The sequence below is a fragment of the Thunnus maccoyii genome, chromosome 11 (genome assembly GCF_910596095.1).
Source record: "Thunnus maccoyii chromosome 11, fThuMac1.1, whole genome shotgun sequence".
Lineage (NCBI taxonomy): Eukaryota > Metazoa > Chordata > Actinopteri > Scombriformes > Scombridae > Thunnus > Thunnus maccoyii.
The window spans coordinates 16,167,178-16,181,241 of NC_056543.1; the positions used below are offsets into that span (position 1 = coordinate 16,167,178).

The 14,064-nt window shown below is 38.3% G+C and overlaps 2 protein-coding genes across 3 annotated transcripts; one reads left to right on the top strand and one right to left on the bottom strand.

Moving 5' to 3' along the window:
- The first annotated feature begins 440 nt into the window (after window positions 1-440).
- ankzf1 (ankyrin repeat and zinc finger peptidyl tRNA hydrolase 1) lies at window positions 441-6,115 on the top strand. Its single transcript, XM_042426619.1, has 16 exons — window positions 441-544; window positions 916-1,053; window positions 1,933-2,051; window positions 2,144-2,246; window positions 2,356-2,561; window positions 2,657-2,766; window positions 2,911-3,064; window positions 3,648-3,870; window positions 3,966-4,064; window positions 4,217-4,384; window positions 4,499-4,630; window positions 4,721-4,994; window positions 5,080-5,191; window positions 5,278-5,445; window positions 5,521-5,591; window positions 5,719-6,115. The coding sequence occupies exons 2-16, from the start codon at window positions 942-944 to the stop codon at window positions 5,843-5,845; spliced, it is 2,178 nt and encodes a 725-aa protein (XP_042282553.1). The 5' UTR covers window positions 441-544; window positions 916-941; the 3' UTR covers window positions 5,846-6,115.
- glb1l (galactosidase, beta 1-like) lies at window positions 5,985-13,687 on the bottom strand. Of its 2 annotated transcripts, XM_042426621.1 has the most exons (16): window positions 13,224-13,687; window positions 12,005-12,174; window positions 11,762-11,912; window positions 10,274-10,334; window positions 10,103-10,197; window positions 9,830-10,010; window positions 9,678-9,736; window positions 9,444-9,565; window positions 8,808-8,848; window positions 8,590-8,708; window positions 8,433-8,507; window positions 8,245-8,334; window positions 8,006-8,119; window positions 7,679-7,810; window positions 6,806-7,018; window positions 5,985-6,698 (listed from the first exon to the last, which is right to left on the bottom strand). In XM_042426621.1, the coding sequence occupies exons 1-16, from the start codon at window positions 13,287-13,289 to the stop codon at window positions 6,495-6,497; spliced, it is 1,893 nt and encodes a 630-aa protein (XP_042282555.1). In that variant the 5' UTR covers window positions 13,290-13,687; the 3' UTR covers window positions 5,985-6,494. The 2 variants fall into 2 exon arrangements, with proteins under 2 accessions (XP_042282555.1, XP_042282554.1); XM_042426620.1 differs by lacking the exon at window positions 13,224-13,687 and having other exon boundaries at window positions 12,005-12,448.
- Between the last annotated feature and the right edge of the window lie 377 nt (window positions 13,688-14,064).

Genomic DNA, 14,064 nt, shown 5'->3' on the forward strand with positions numbered 1-14,064 from the left:
CTGGGATTACATGAAGAGACAGAAGCAGTTGAGACACCTGAATCCACAGAGCAACTGAAACAAGTTTGCCAAGATGCTTTGAACAACCGACCTACCAAGTACCTTGAAAACTATGCAGTTGCACCGAGGAGAGCTGGTGATGTTTTAAAGGCAAAGCGTGGTCACACCAGATATTGATTTTATTTAGGTTTCTTCTGTTTACTGGACTTTAAATAAAGTTAACTGATTAATAAAAACTATTCATGACATTATTTATGGAAGCATCCTCGCTTTACTTTTAGTGCCTAAAACTTTTGCACAGCACTGTAAATCTCTCCAGCTGTACTAAATGTACAAAAAGCTAGTTAAACGTGTAATAAATGTACAGTAAAGTTACTTGTACGAAATACTTATATATGCTGGAGAAAACATGGCTAGGTTGTAACCTTTGGTCGGTGAACGCCTTTTTATTGGTGCTTTTGGGCTTCCGTACATATATCAAGAGGACGGAAGCGTTGGGTAACAAAACGTAAGCGTAAGCTGCTTCATGAGACATCCTTCTACGGTACGTTGAGTTTCTATTTTTTAAGTTAGTTCATTGTAACTTACATAATTTACCTAAACATCTATTAGAAGATGCAGACAGCAGCAGCCGCTCAGTGAAGACAGCGGCTGCTATAAATGACTATACACGTGTCGGTCAAACAACATGCTGTCACACATCAGCTAACATTACGTTTGCTTTGTAGAGTAAAAACAGTACAAACTGGTGTAAGCTGGTGGCAGTAATGTTGTCATGTCCGACAGAAAGAGGAGTTGTCAACAAGCGGCTGTAGTGTTGTTAATTATTGTGGATAAGTTAGAAGAAAACGTGTTATTTTGTATAGCGGCAAACAAAACTTAAATTATGTTTCTCTGACTGTGATTTCAAAACAGGTCATGAGGTAAAGACACCATCAACAATGACGGCTTGTGCAGACCACCGCTCCATCTTTGGCTTGTGCCCAGATGATGAGGCTTTGATGGGGCTGAGAGAAGTGAACCCCGTCCAGAAACACAGAGAAGACACTGACGGTATGTGTTGTCTTAAAGGACAAGTTCACAGTTTTTCAAGTCTGTCTTAAAACAGTCAGGTGTCTACAATAACACTGAAATAGGTTTTTCTTTCCTGTAAATCATTCCTCCTGTTCATAACTGACCATCGAAAGATCTACTGTATTTAAAAGTTTATGTGAAGCTTTTATGAGGCTTCAGCTGTCTGAGTTAGTCAAATAAAGTGGATATCTGCCACATTTACAGTCTTTTTGGTAAAACACTTCTGTCTTGTTTTCCTGTTCAACTACAGTGGAAGGATAATAACAAAAAGAGGGAATTCGGTACCAAAAACACAAGAACTTTAAATGATATTGACTTGATTTGACTAATTTGAACGTCTGAAGCTTCACAATAGCAGAATCAGTGACATCTTTTAAATCACCTCTCAAAATGCATCTTCTTAGAAAGGAATTTATTTAATTGATACCCCACTGTTTTATTTCCAACATGTTTTATCTATTTTATTACTATTATTTTATTATTATTTTTAACACAATACTTTACTGCTTAATTGTAGTACTTAAATGTTTTAACTATGTAAAGCACTTTGTAACTTTGTTTTGAGAAGTGCTGTATTAATAATAATAATAATAATAATTATTATTATTATTATTATTATTATTATTATTATTATTATTACTATTATTATTCTTGAATAAACTTTTAAATACATTTTTGTACAGAAAGAGGGCTGTGGATATTCAAAGGGATCTTCTAATTGCCAGTATGAACAGGAAGAATGAATACAGCAAGAAAAATATTGTGTTAATGCTCATTTGGGCACCTGATTGTTGTTTCAGGATAATCTTGAAAAACTGTGAACCTATCTTTTAATAGCTGTGTCTGCCTTCCACACAGGGCTGGAAGATAAAAGCCCAGAGGATGACAGACAGCGGGAGCGCAGCCTGGTTAAAGAGGTGTCGGACAAGATGGTCTGCTCAGCTTGCAGATGCCCCTTCATTAGCCGTGAGGAACAGGTGACTTCATACACTCCTCTTTTCAGATTATCTAAAAGCTCCATTGATGTAGTAAAGACTGTACATACATGAATGGGTTGTTAAAATTTCAGATGGAGCACTACAAGCTCGACTGGCATCGCTTCAACTTGAGACAAAAGATGGCAGGAATGCCACCAGTCACAGCAGAGGAGTTTGAGAAGAAGACCGGAGCTGGTGAGGAAACCACAGTCTTACAAATCTAGCATGGAGTTCGGCATGAAAAGGGGGGTTTGTGGGGCTGTTGATGTTACCAGCTAACTAATTTTCAGTCATCACTTTACAGGAGATATGTCAAGTATCTCAGGGTCAGAGTCCGACTCAGAGGAGTCAGATAGTGACGATGGGGGAACAAGCAGTAATGTCACTGGCACAGATAATGAGAGCTCAGTTGAAACCAGTTTAATTACTGGCCGGCCCTCCAGCAAGGTGGTTTTCCAGAACTCAGCAGGAGAGTATCTATCAGTCTACCGCTGTATTCTCCAGGGAAAGGTGAGGCTGAGCAGGTACAGTACGTAGAGGGTTATGTATGTCCATATCTTTACATATTGTTGGATGTTTCATGTTCTGTTCCTGCCATATTTCAGTCAGATGGAGAGCAAGATGTGGAATCCTGCCTCAAGACCATAAGTAAGAAGACTTTGTGGATCATTCTCATGACAGGTGGTGGCCACTTTGCTGGCGCTGTTTTTCAAGGGTAAGTGAACTGTTCTTTTGTCTGTTTGATTTTAGCACTTTCAATGTCTGTTATACACATTATGGCTGTGAATTATAAGTTCAGTAGCACAGTCAGCTCACTGGTGTGTAAGCATCTGCCCAACACAATGTATTTATGTTACAGAAAAGAAGTCCTTCAGCACAAGACTTTCCACCGTTACACTGTTCGTGCAAAGCGAGGCACCGCTCAAGGACTCCGAGATTCTCAAAACCGCAGTCACGCACCAAAGTCTGCCGGAGCTGCTCTGAGGCGACACAATGAGGCAGCGCTAGTCAAGGCAAGGCTACATTCCATTTAACAGAACAGTCATTTTACCTTTACAGTGACAGCCATGAAACTGTCTATTTCATTTATAGAGGACACATAAATTAAGCTTCTCTTAAAGGTTGAGCTTCTATTGACGATCCACATAACCATGATGAGGGCATTCTGCTGAATTGAATTCGTTTTTCCCTGCCAATGAAAGTTAGTAGGTCATCCATCCTCCTCCAAGAGTGACTTATTTACTTCTGTGAGAGTGTGCTGCTGCAACCACACAGCAAAAAATGCTGCTTATTTATGAATTTATGAAAGTGGCTGTGCTGTCTTTGTAAGGTTGGGTACGGTTGCAAATTCCAAAAAAGTCAAACTTGAGTAAGCAATTACTGTACTCAATGCCAGAAGACAACTCCTAAAACTTGACTTATTGTTACCAGTTTTAATGAGATAGTGATCCGAATAAATGCATTTCAAATGTAACAGTGATGTATTTAATCAATCTGGTCTTGGTGTGAATTTCTTCTCATTTTTTTTCAACTTAATGCACCTCATTCATTAGGTGAAGTTTCTTTATGCATCAACACTTCTGTAACCTTTTGCAGGACATTCAGGATCTTCTATTAAGTTGGGTTGAACACTTGAGGGAGGCCTCTGCAATATTTGTACGAGCCCCAAGCTACAATAAAACCATCTTTTTTGGTGGTCGCACGGCTCCACTGGACAAAAAAGATCCCAGGATACGTACACTTCCCTTTGCCACACGCAGGGCAACCTTCCGAGAGGTACAGCGGGTGCATGAGGTGCTTTCCACCGTTCAGATTTATGGTAAGTTGAATTATATACTTGGAATAATAACATGTCTGCTCATTGTCACACAGCCAGGGTATAATCAATACTGTCGTCAAAATATCTTGACACAGGGAAAGACACAGACATGTCAGCAGTCTGCAGTACATCTAAGAAGGCATGGAAAAAAACAGTCAAACCTACAGCACAAATAAACACCGATCAAGAGAAAGGTGAGTTTAAGAGGTTAAGACTGGATTTATACCATGTGCCTGTTTTACTCCTTTTGTTGAAATTTCTGTTTCAACACAAAGTTTATTCTTGTGAAATGTGGTATAACAGCACATCTCCTTTTTTTTTTTTTTTTTTTTTTTTTTTGCATTAGCAGAAGATCACCATGATAGTGCAGATATGGAGGAGGAAGGTGAGATCCAGCTGGAGATGGTGGAGCTGACATTAGGAACCCTGGACCTCAGGGAGTCTGAAATCCAACCCTCCAGACACAGGAGGAGGAGGAGAAAAAAGAAGGGGGAAACTAAAAAGGAAACTCAAGGTGGGTCTAGTCTGGTGTGACATCATATAAGTGGCTATAATTTGTGAATTAAGGAAATGCTTGTCACAAAAAACTTGTGCACAGTTTACGCAATTTCATATTCGTGTGTGACAGACTTGAGTAACACAGAAGCAGACGATCAAGATGAGGAAGCACCAGAAGCTACACCAGCAGAAGAAACCCCTCAGGAGACGCAGTCAAAGAACAAGAGGCGGAGAAAAGCACAGAGTAAGAAACAACTGGAAGGTGAGTTAGCGCTCTTTTCTCTGTATTCATTATATTGCATCTGTTTCTCAATGTTGCAGCTTGTCACAATTTTGCTTTGTGTCTCTTCAGAAACTGTGGATGATTCATGGGAGTATGGCGTAAGGGATACGCTCTTTACAGCCTGCAAGGTTGGGGATGTGGACACTCTGTGTAGACTCCTCCATCTATCTGAAGAAACTCAAGAGCTGTCGGAAAACAACACCTCTGATGCCCCAAGTCCTCTTACTCTCCTTAATAAGCCCATAGACTCGTCAGGGTTCACTTTGCTGCATGTTGCCTCAGCAGCTGCACAAAAGGCAGTAATCAGGTTGCTCCTGGACGCAGGAGCAGACCCAGCCTTCAGGTATGAAAAAATAGTATAGCCAAGTGTAGTAAAAGTGAAATTACATTGTAATAAGTTGCATTATTTCTGCAATATTCCTTTACAGGGATAAAAAAGGGCAGACCCCATATATCGTTGGCCCTGACAAAGACACCAGGAACGTTTTTCGTAAATACATGGGCGAGAATCCTGATAGATATGACTACAATAAGGCACAGGTAAGTAAATAAAAGGCTTACAGTTGATTTTTTGACATGTATCATGTTAACAGAAGCTGAGCACTTCTACACTTGTGCAACTCAAGGTCCCTGGACCACTAACAGCAGAGATCGAATCTAAAAAGACAGAGAAGAAAAAGGCTCAGAAGGCATTGAAAAAACAGCGAGAAAAAGAGCAGAAGGAGGAGAAGAAGAAACAAGAGTTGGAGGCAGAGGAAAAGAAGAGGTTTGCATCTCTCACTGAACGCGAAAAGGTGAGTTAATGTGCATTTGATCAATAATATTCAAGTGATTGTTTTCATTTTTAAACGTTTGCTTTTTGATTACAGAGAGCTTTGGCGGCAGAGAGGAGGTTAGCGGAACAAGTAGCTGCAACAGGAGTCAACCTCTCTAACATCAAGTAAGTGCCATTTTGTCGTAGAGCCTGATCATAATTTAATCAAATGGTCCATTTTGTAAATGGTTGGTTATTCAAAAATATGTACTGAGATTTGCTGTGTTTTTTTTCTGTGTTGGTTTGTCACCAGGAGGTGCTGGCTATGTGGGGATTCTCTGCTTGGGAAGGTCCCATTTCAGTACCTAGATTATTCGTTCTGCACCACCAAATGTGTCCAAGCACATCGAAAAGCCAGTGCTCCTCCAGGCAAGACCTAACACCCACATGGAAAATTTTAGTCTTCAGGAAGCTACTTCTAACATGACTCTAATATGACTGTGATTTGCCAATATGCTCGTGTCATTTTCCACCCTGAACATACATTTCAGATTTTACTATGGCAGATGTTCTTAGATATTTTAATTCAAACACAGTGTTCACTGGATACAAATACTGTATCAAAACAATCAAATGTATAATTTATTCAAAGAATCTGCAATTCAAAGGTCAAGTAAAAAAGCAAATGCAATAAAAAAAAAGAACTGAAATACTTTGTTAAATACATAATTTACCAATATAATTTTTTCCACAGGCCTCGGCATTTTCTACCTTTAAGACAAAATCAACATCATTGCTGTTTGACTATGAAGCGGTTGATATTGATTGACTTAATTCAAGACCGATAAAGAGTTCCCTACATGCTGTATGAAACGATGTAATCTCAAGTGATTAAGAGTAATGGTGCCACAGAAATAGTGTGCAAAGCTTTGTCCCTCAATTCCCTCACATTTGAGGTGAATTATTCTACTTTGCTTCAAACCGTGTACTGATTCCTTGTACAGAATGCTTTAAACAGCCACTGTGATGAAGTATTCAACCAGCTGAATGTATATGGTACGCTGAACACACCAATGTTGCAAAAGTCTCTTAAGGCTTTTTATCAGGGACACTGAGTTGTGGCCTGTCCATAAAAAGAACCCTTAAGTTTGCTGGCGCCCCCTCTAGCTCCAGCACTGTGATGTTGTTGGGCAGGGTGGTGCTAAGCAGGGGTCCAGGGACGTAAAGGGTCTGCTGAGGGCCCCTGGCTGGCCAGTATCGTCCCAGGTTCACACCATTAATCCAAACCTGACCCTGATGGGAAAGAAAGGAACCATGGAAACATTTCAGAACAGCCTTGCATGTTTTGGGATTCTTTGGTAAACCTGCATTGTGTTGTAGATGAGCATTTTTGACTTTACCTTAGTCCATTCATTGAGCTTGAGAAAGGTGTCCCATGCCAGGTTGTTGGGCTGTAATGTTCCCATGTAAATGGTTGGCCCGACTGAAGGTTCCTCCTCAAATGCAGGGGAGGACTGAGGCCATCCACCATCAATGGCTCCATCAATGTCCAGAGGGTAGATCTTCCAGTTAGTCAGTATGTCTTTACCCAGGATCAGGTTGCTCAAGAGGCCCTGCAGCACACATACAGTTTACCAGATAGCACTTGTACTTTGTGTAAAAACATAACATAAGAGCAAATAGTTCATATTTCATTTAAAAATTATAAGATGTGTGTATTTGCTATAAATTCTAACCAGAGCTGTCTCATATACATATGCCATCCAAAATATAGCAACCTTTATGGGTCAGTTTGGGATCCTGGAGACCCTGGGCCGTCTTTGACAGCTCATATGATAATGCAGTAATGCAATACCTTACACATACATAAATATATTGAGAATATGAATTTGTATATTTTGATTTAGTGCAGTTCCGTCATTATCTAGTTACACACATGACATCTTTGTGGATTATTTTTGGCAAACAAAGGAATAAATTTGTTAAATTTGTTTGCCCATTTAACATAACTAAAATATTCCCTTAGTTGGTGTAATAATGCTTTGATAATTTACATGGTTTATTTACTGAGTTAGATTAAAATAAAATAAAACAAGGAAAAGGGAAAACAACTTAATTTAGTAGTTATTTTTACACATACAGCTTTGAGGTCTGTGAGACCTAAAACAATGGGGAAGTAAAGACAATGTCAGCAAAACAGAAGTGGTTTAAGAAGTGATTGTATGCGTGTGCTGTAATGTATTATGTATGGGATTGGACTTTTTTTCTCTTGCCTTATGGTCATTGATTTTGCTGCCAAAGTTAACCCTGCCCATGTTCTCAATGAGGATATCCATAGTGTCCCCCTGCTGTCCAGTGATGTTCATCACCAGCACAGTGTCTCTCTCCAGCAAGCCCTGGAAAACCTGTTCACACACTCTTGGTCATGAGTATGAACATTAAAATATACTGTACAAAACAACCATCTAAATATTTGAACTTTCACAATCTGATTTTTTTTTTATGAACAAGCTTGCTTGGTCTTAACCTGTGATATTTTCCCAATACCTGACCTGGAAATCTGATTGGCCAGACAACAAAAGTTCATTGTGAAGGCTTACCCCATTGACGGACACATATGCACGGTCATGAACCCCATTCAGTGGAGAGATAAGTGGTGTGGGCTCTGAGAGGTCCCTGGGCAGCGTGGTCTGATACAGCATGTATCCATAGTACTGAAACACAATAGACATGACAGGCTGCAGACACAACAGTCTAGAAGTTCTCCATGTTTCAAGAGGTTTACTGCCACTGCAACACCAGTCCCTCCCCTGTTGTTGCCTTCAGACAGACACTGTACCTGTTTCATCTCTTCAAACGTCAGCGGGTACTGGGATTGGACAGGGCCCAGGGGTGAGAGGATCTTTAGCAGACTGCTAACGTTGCCTACCTGAAACAATGTTGGCATTATTAACATCAACCACAGCAACCTTTTTATTTTGTGCTCTGAAAAATTTAAAATAATGCATCTTGTCATCATCATATTACCTTTCTCAGAGTCACAAAGCCGTAAGCAAACTTGGGAGTAGCTGGCGGCATGGGTCCAGAGGGAACCTCTCTGAACTGTAGAGAAACAGTCATGCATTAATCATACAAGTGTAATCAGGACATCAACCTTGGTGGGTGGCAGTTCAATCAGTGGTACCTGCTTAATGACATCTCTGATGGCCAATAGCTTCTCTGTGGGGTCTCCTGCTTCAGTCAGCGGTGCGTCATAATCATAACTAGTCACTACTGAGTGGAACCTGTTGTCATGATCAGCACCTTTGGGACAGAGAACAGTAGAGATGACTGAGCTTTTATCTCCAACTCCATCATGTAAACAATGATACTGTTGAGAATAGTGAAAAGATATGACTTTACCATTCCAGTAGCCAAAGTTAGTACCTCCTTCAAACATGTACCTGAGAGGAAAGAGAGAGAGACTGTATGACATGACGGAAATCTACTGTTCATCAAACAGACAGGTCGACCTCTTGGGAGAAAAGACCAAAACCAGCAAACTGATCTGACTAGCAACTATCATCTGTGTAGCCAAAGTCTGATGTATCATATTCTCCTGTGCCATAGACCTCTATTGATGTCCAAAAACTATTAAAAACTCATCAGTGAGCCTCACTGTTGCACTGTTACATGTTCCTTCATTACCAAGAACATGGTCATTGTAGTTTGTTTTTGAGTCAGTCCCACATGTGTGTCCTTCTGTTTGAGAAACATTTGCTAAAAACTACATTGCCCAGCTAGTTCAGGAAAGTACTGAGATTTTTTTTAATGAATCTATATATGGACCTGTTTTTAGATTGACATTTTAAGTAGGAATGCCAAAGAGAAAGTCGAAAAGTCAGAAAGTACGATCTAACAACACCAAAACATTGTTGGTTTTGGTCTTTTCTTGGGATTTGTTGACAATAAAAAGACAGAACAAAGGCAACCTTTAATCATTTGTACAGGGAGGAAAGGAGGAAAATTTGGGAGGACTGAAGGTTTGGGGAGACATACAGGTTGACGCTGGCCCCCATGGTTAGCATTTCTCCAAGCATTCTGCTGACCCTCTGAGAATCAACCACAGCATGTTGATCTCCCCAGTGGTCCAACCAGCCAGTGTAAAACTCTGAATTCACCTGTAATATCATTTAAAACATTTTTCCAAAAAATACTTTAAGTTGGATTATTCCATAAAGAAAGGATGTAAATAATTTACAAAAAAAATAATAAAAATCACATGTAACTAACCAAGGGGCCTCGAGATTCAAACCGTCTTTGCCGGTTGAAGGCTTCAGTTATGTTGGTGTCTGTATAAGGGAATAAATATTAGAAATTATAACTTTTTCTATTAATAACCTCCGACTGAGAAGATCCTGCTATCTCTTTCACATAATACCAACCTGTGCCAAAGTCTACTGTGGCGTATAATCCTTCTAGAGTCCCGCAGGTCATTTCTTTGTCTGTGTTTCCATCAGTGGTGAACAGGATTGTGTCTTCACCCAGAAAGAAGCGGAACAGAGTCCGCAGGTGACGCATGTAGTTGTAGTCACACATGTAGTAACTTCCATATTCATTCTCAACCTGTAGTTTAGAGAGATGATAAACGCACACCATATTAATATCCTAACTATTAAAAAAAAAACATACTCACAGGTACCTGCTTGGTGCTTTACCTGGACACTAATGATGTTACCCCCATTATTGTACAGCCATGGCTTCATTTTGGGGAGGAGAACAGTGAGCCAGCTGGTGACCGCCTGCATATAATCTGGAACAGAAGAAAATCAGTGGCCAAAATAAATGAGAAAAGATATATATCAAAGACATGTATTTCAATGTTATACCTGTGTCAGTTGAGCGCAGTATGATGTTTGGTTTCGTTAGTAACCATGCTGGCAATCCACCCTGGGAACAAAGAGAGGGGAGACAAATAATGTCTCTCTTAAGATAATATCAACAAAAAATCTATATTTTGAAAGTTGGGCTGGGTATGAAACATCAAACCTTTATACCTTTTTTCTTTTGACCACAAAGTCTCTTAACACTAACTATCAAAAACTGTCAATTGCTGCATTGTTGGAAGCTGGAAATGAATGTCAGTTTACCTATTCTTAAAATCAGTTATTTGCTATTAAAATCATGATTGATGATAAAAACGTGAGTCATAATTTTACCATTTTAGACTGGATTTTAGTTATGGCTGCTTGTGTTTAGACAACATTTAATATTTGAGGAGTTTAGCATTTGTTTTTATGAAAAATAAGATTTGTAGAAAACCATGTTTATGTTTCTCAAAGTTCAGTATCAGAGAAATAAAAAGTATCATTTTGTTATTGGCGCTGAAACTAAGGTATCATATAGACAATTTGAAGAGCATCCACCCGTAATAGAAGTTGGCACAGTGCGTCTAACTCATATCATTTAAACAAACAGACAGGAAGCATTTAGAGATCATGTTTCAGATTTCTCAGTAGTGACTAGTGACTAAAACCCAAAGCAGATTATCTTATCAGAGATAACCTTATCATCTGTCAGAGTCAATTTTGTCTCACTAAATGGTTTTGGAATGACCATTAAGAAGTCATTATATGGGAGAAAACATGACAACAAATAAACTTAAAAAAAACAACAACAAAAAAAAAAACATATATATATCCAGGTAGCATTAGTTACCTCATTACCTCACTCATCATCATTTAACAACTGCAATCTTTCAAAAGTCTTATGAGGAATATTTAGGTTATAAAAAGGAAAAACTACACAATTTAACAACAATGACATTATTGCTTACTTTGAATGTAAACCCTCCAGTTTGAAAGATTTGGAACATACATCTTATTTTATTTGTTTGTTTGTTCTTTGTTTGCATTGAATCTTTTAAAGTCATAACCAGGGTTTAAGATCAAGAGTGTTTGAAACACTGGGAACAAGTTCTTTTTCAAATAAATGATTGATATCATTTGTATATTTATTAATAAATTATTTTTCAATTCAATTCAATTTTATTTATATAACGCTAAATCACAACAAAAGTCATCTCAGGGCACTTTTCACATAGAGCAGGTCTAGACCATACTCTTTAATTTGCAGAGATCCAACAATTTCCCCATGAGCACTTGGTGGCAGCGGTAAGGGGAGGGGGGGCAGAGAAGCAGAATAACAACAACAATAACAATAATAATAATAATAGATTGTATTTTAACATATTTATAAATTCCATTTCTTCTGATTAAGCTGTGATGTAGACTGGAATTGTTGATACAACAGTTCCAAAATCTCCTTATTAAATTTACATTTGCCTTAGGTATGGGATAGTATGTTCAGTTTCTCACCATTTCCCATTCTGCACAGATGTAAGGACCTGGACGCAGGATGACCAGAAGACCCGTCTGATTGGCCAGATCCAAGAAATGCTCCAAATCTCGGTCCGCCGTGAAGTTGTACACCCCCTGTACTGTTTCATGGAAGTTCCAGGGCACATATCTGTGTGGAGACATGATAAATGTAGTCAGTAATGAAACAAGATCGTCCAATGACAAAAGAAACATTCAAGTATGAGATTTGTTTCAACTTACACTTGGACTGCATTGAGTCCCGTCATGTACATCTTTAGGAGCCGATCCTTCCAGTAGTACCGTGGGATTCGGGAGTAGTGGATACTGCCTGAGATGTACTGAAAAGGCTCCCCATCTTTCAGGAAACAGTTGTTTTTGTAGTCTATAGAGAATGATCTCTTTCCAGACACCTGCAAGAGAGGCTCGGTAACTGCTCTGAGGGGAAAATGATATTTTAAAACTGGTGAAAATTCACCACCAAAGTCTGTCATTCTGGAGTGAGTCTGTAATTAAGATTACATGCAGTACAGTGTTGTCACCAGAGATATAAGGTCTAATCTTAAAAAAAAAAAAAAATGCTAATAATTTCCCCTGCAGACAGATGTTATCAGATAACATCTGATGTTATTATTATATATTCTTAAAATATTGCAAGTAACCATTATTTTTCATTATCTATTAATCTGCAGATTATTTTCATGATAATTTATTAATTATGTGGTCCATAAATCTCAGAAAAAAGTGAAAAATGCCTGTTTTAATTTCCCAGAGTCAAAAGTGACATCTTGTTCAACTAACTGTCCAAAACTAGGGCTGCAAATAACGATGATTTTCATTTTCATTATCGATTAATCTGTTGATTATTTTCTGGATTAATCAATTAGTCCAAGATGTGACCTAAAATGTTGTTTTGTGACGACCAACAGTCCACCACCAAAGATATTCAGTTAACTGTCAGAAAACTAATTAAACTAGAAAATATTCACATTTAAAAAGCTGGAACCAGAGAATATTGATATTTTTTCTCACAAAATTACTCAAAACGATCAATCATCTATGAAAATAGTTGGCGATGAATTTTCTGTCAATCTATTAATCATTTAATCAATTAATTTTTGCAGTTCTATCCAAAACCAAAAGATACTCTGTTTACTATCACATTTGAGAAGCTGTAACCTGCAAATGTTTGGCAATCGCTTAAAAATGACAAAAACGATTATTCAATTAACTTATGACAATAATTATCGATTTATTTTTTGTTGATCTACCAATTGATTAATTGTTGTAGCTCGTTTTTTTAAAGATTAAACTTTATTAGCTCTGGGTTCAAAGAGAATTTCCAAAATGTACAAATACATTATACAATATCAAGTTGACACTTGTTCCGGGAAACAGCTTTTATAGATTACCATGTGACTTTTCTGTTATTAAAGCAGTCCACTTCTAGTTTCTTTCTTACCAAGTTTCCACTGACAGATAAACAGGCAAAGCTCACAGCAACGAGGAGGAAAACACTCGCAGCCATTTCCGCTGCCTTTCTGCGAAGCCTGAGCTTAAAACGTAACCATAACTACTTTCTGTTAAGCTGCTGCGACTTTACATCTGTAGCTGCGAGTATGAAGCTTTCAGCGCGTTTAACCGTGCAGCAACATTATGATCGACGTGCTGTACGTCATGTGATTCACGTCGGTCATCCGCAGGGTCCTAAAGTCAGTCGTGTTCATGTCCCGGCAGTGTTGTTTCTAACCTGTTCACGTGATTAATTATAACAAGCATGACGGTTGTTGTTTAAATGGGAACCAAAAATAAAGAAATATTAGTTGGAAACATGATCAGCCCACTTTGAAATAATGAAAATATTCAGACTTAAACGTTTAATGTATTTGCAGTTTGACCACTAGATGCCACGTTTCGGCCTTAACTGTTAATATGTATGAGAAAAAGGAAATAAAATAACTAAAATACAAATATACATAATACAAAATAAATAAATACAAATATGTAATACAAATAAGCTGAAGTCTCTGTGTGTGTCATCACAGAGAGCAATTCAAAATAAATAATTATAAAATGACATTATATAAATACACAGCCTAAGAAAAGAAAACAACAGAAGGCTACCATATGACATAATGCTGTCACATAATACTATACATTATGTAGGATGAGAACAATTACCATTGTGTTTGTCATGGCAAGGTAACAAAGCAGCTAGTTCAGGAATAGTTTGCTTTATTATAGCTGCAGGACTCGGCTCTGTGTCTGTGCATCTTTTCATTTTGTTTGAATGACACTTACAT

Excerpts from the sequence above, each read along its gene's own strand:
- ankzf1 (XM_042426619.1), top strand. The coding sequence starts at position 942 with ATGACGGCTTGTGCAGACCACCGCTCCATCTTTGGCTTGTGCCCAGAT. Across the intron at positions 3,871-3,965 it reads TTCCACCGTTCAGATTTATG|GGAAAGACACAGACATGTCA; the intron begins GTAAGTTGAATT and ends ATCTTGACACAG. Across the intron at positions 4,631-4,720 it reads GAGTAAGAAACAACTGGAAG|AAACTGTGGATGATTCATGG; the intron begins GTGAGTTAGCGC and ends GTGTCTCTTCAG.
- glb1l (XM_042426620.1), bottom strand. The coding sequence starts at position 12,255 with ATGACAGACTTTGGTGGTGAATTTTCACCAGTTTTAAAATATCATTTT. Across the intron at positions 9,737-9,829 it reads CACAGTAGACTTTGGCACAG|ACACCAACATAACTGAAGCC; the intron begins GTTGGTATTATG and ends TCCCTTATACAG. Across the intron at positions 8,709-8,807 it reads TAACTTTGGCTACTGGAATG|GTGCTGATCATGACAACAGG; the intron begins GTAAAGTCATAT and ends TCTGTCCCAAAG.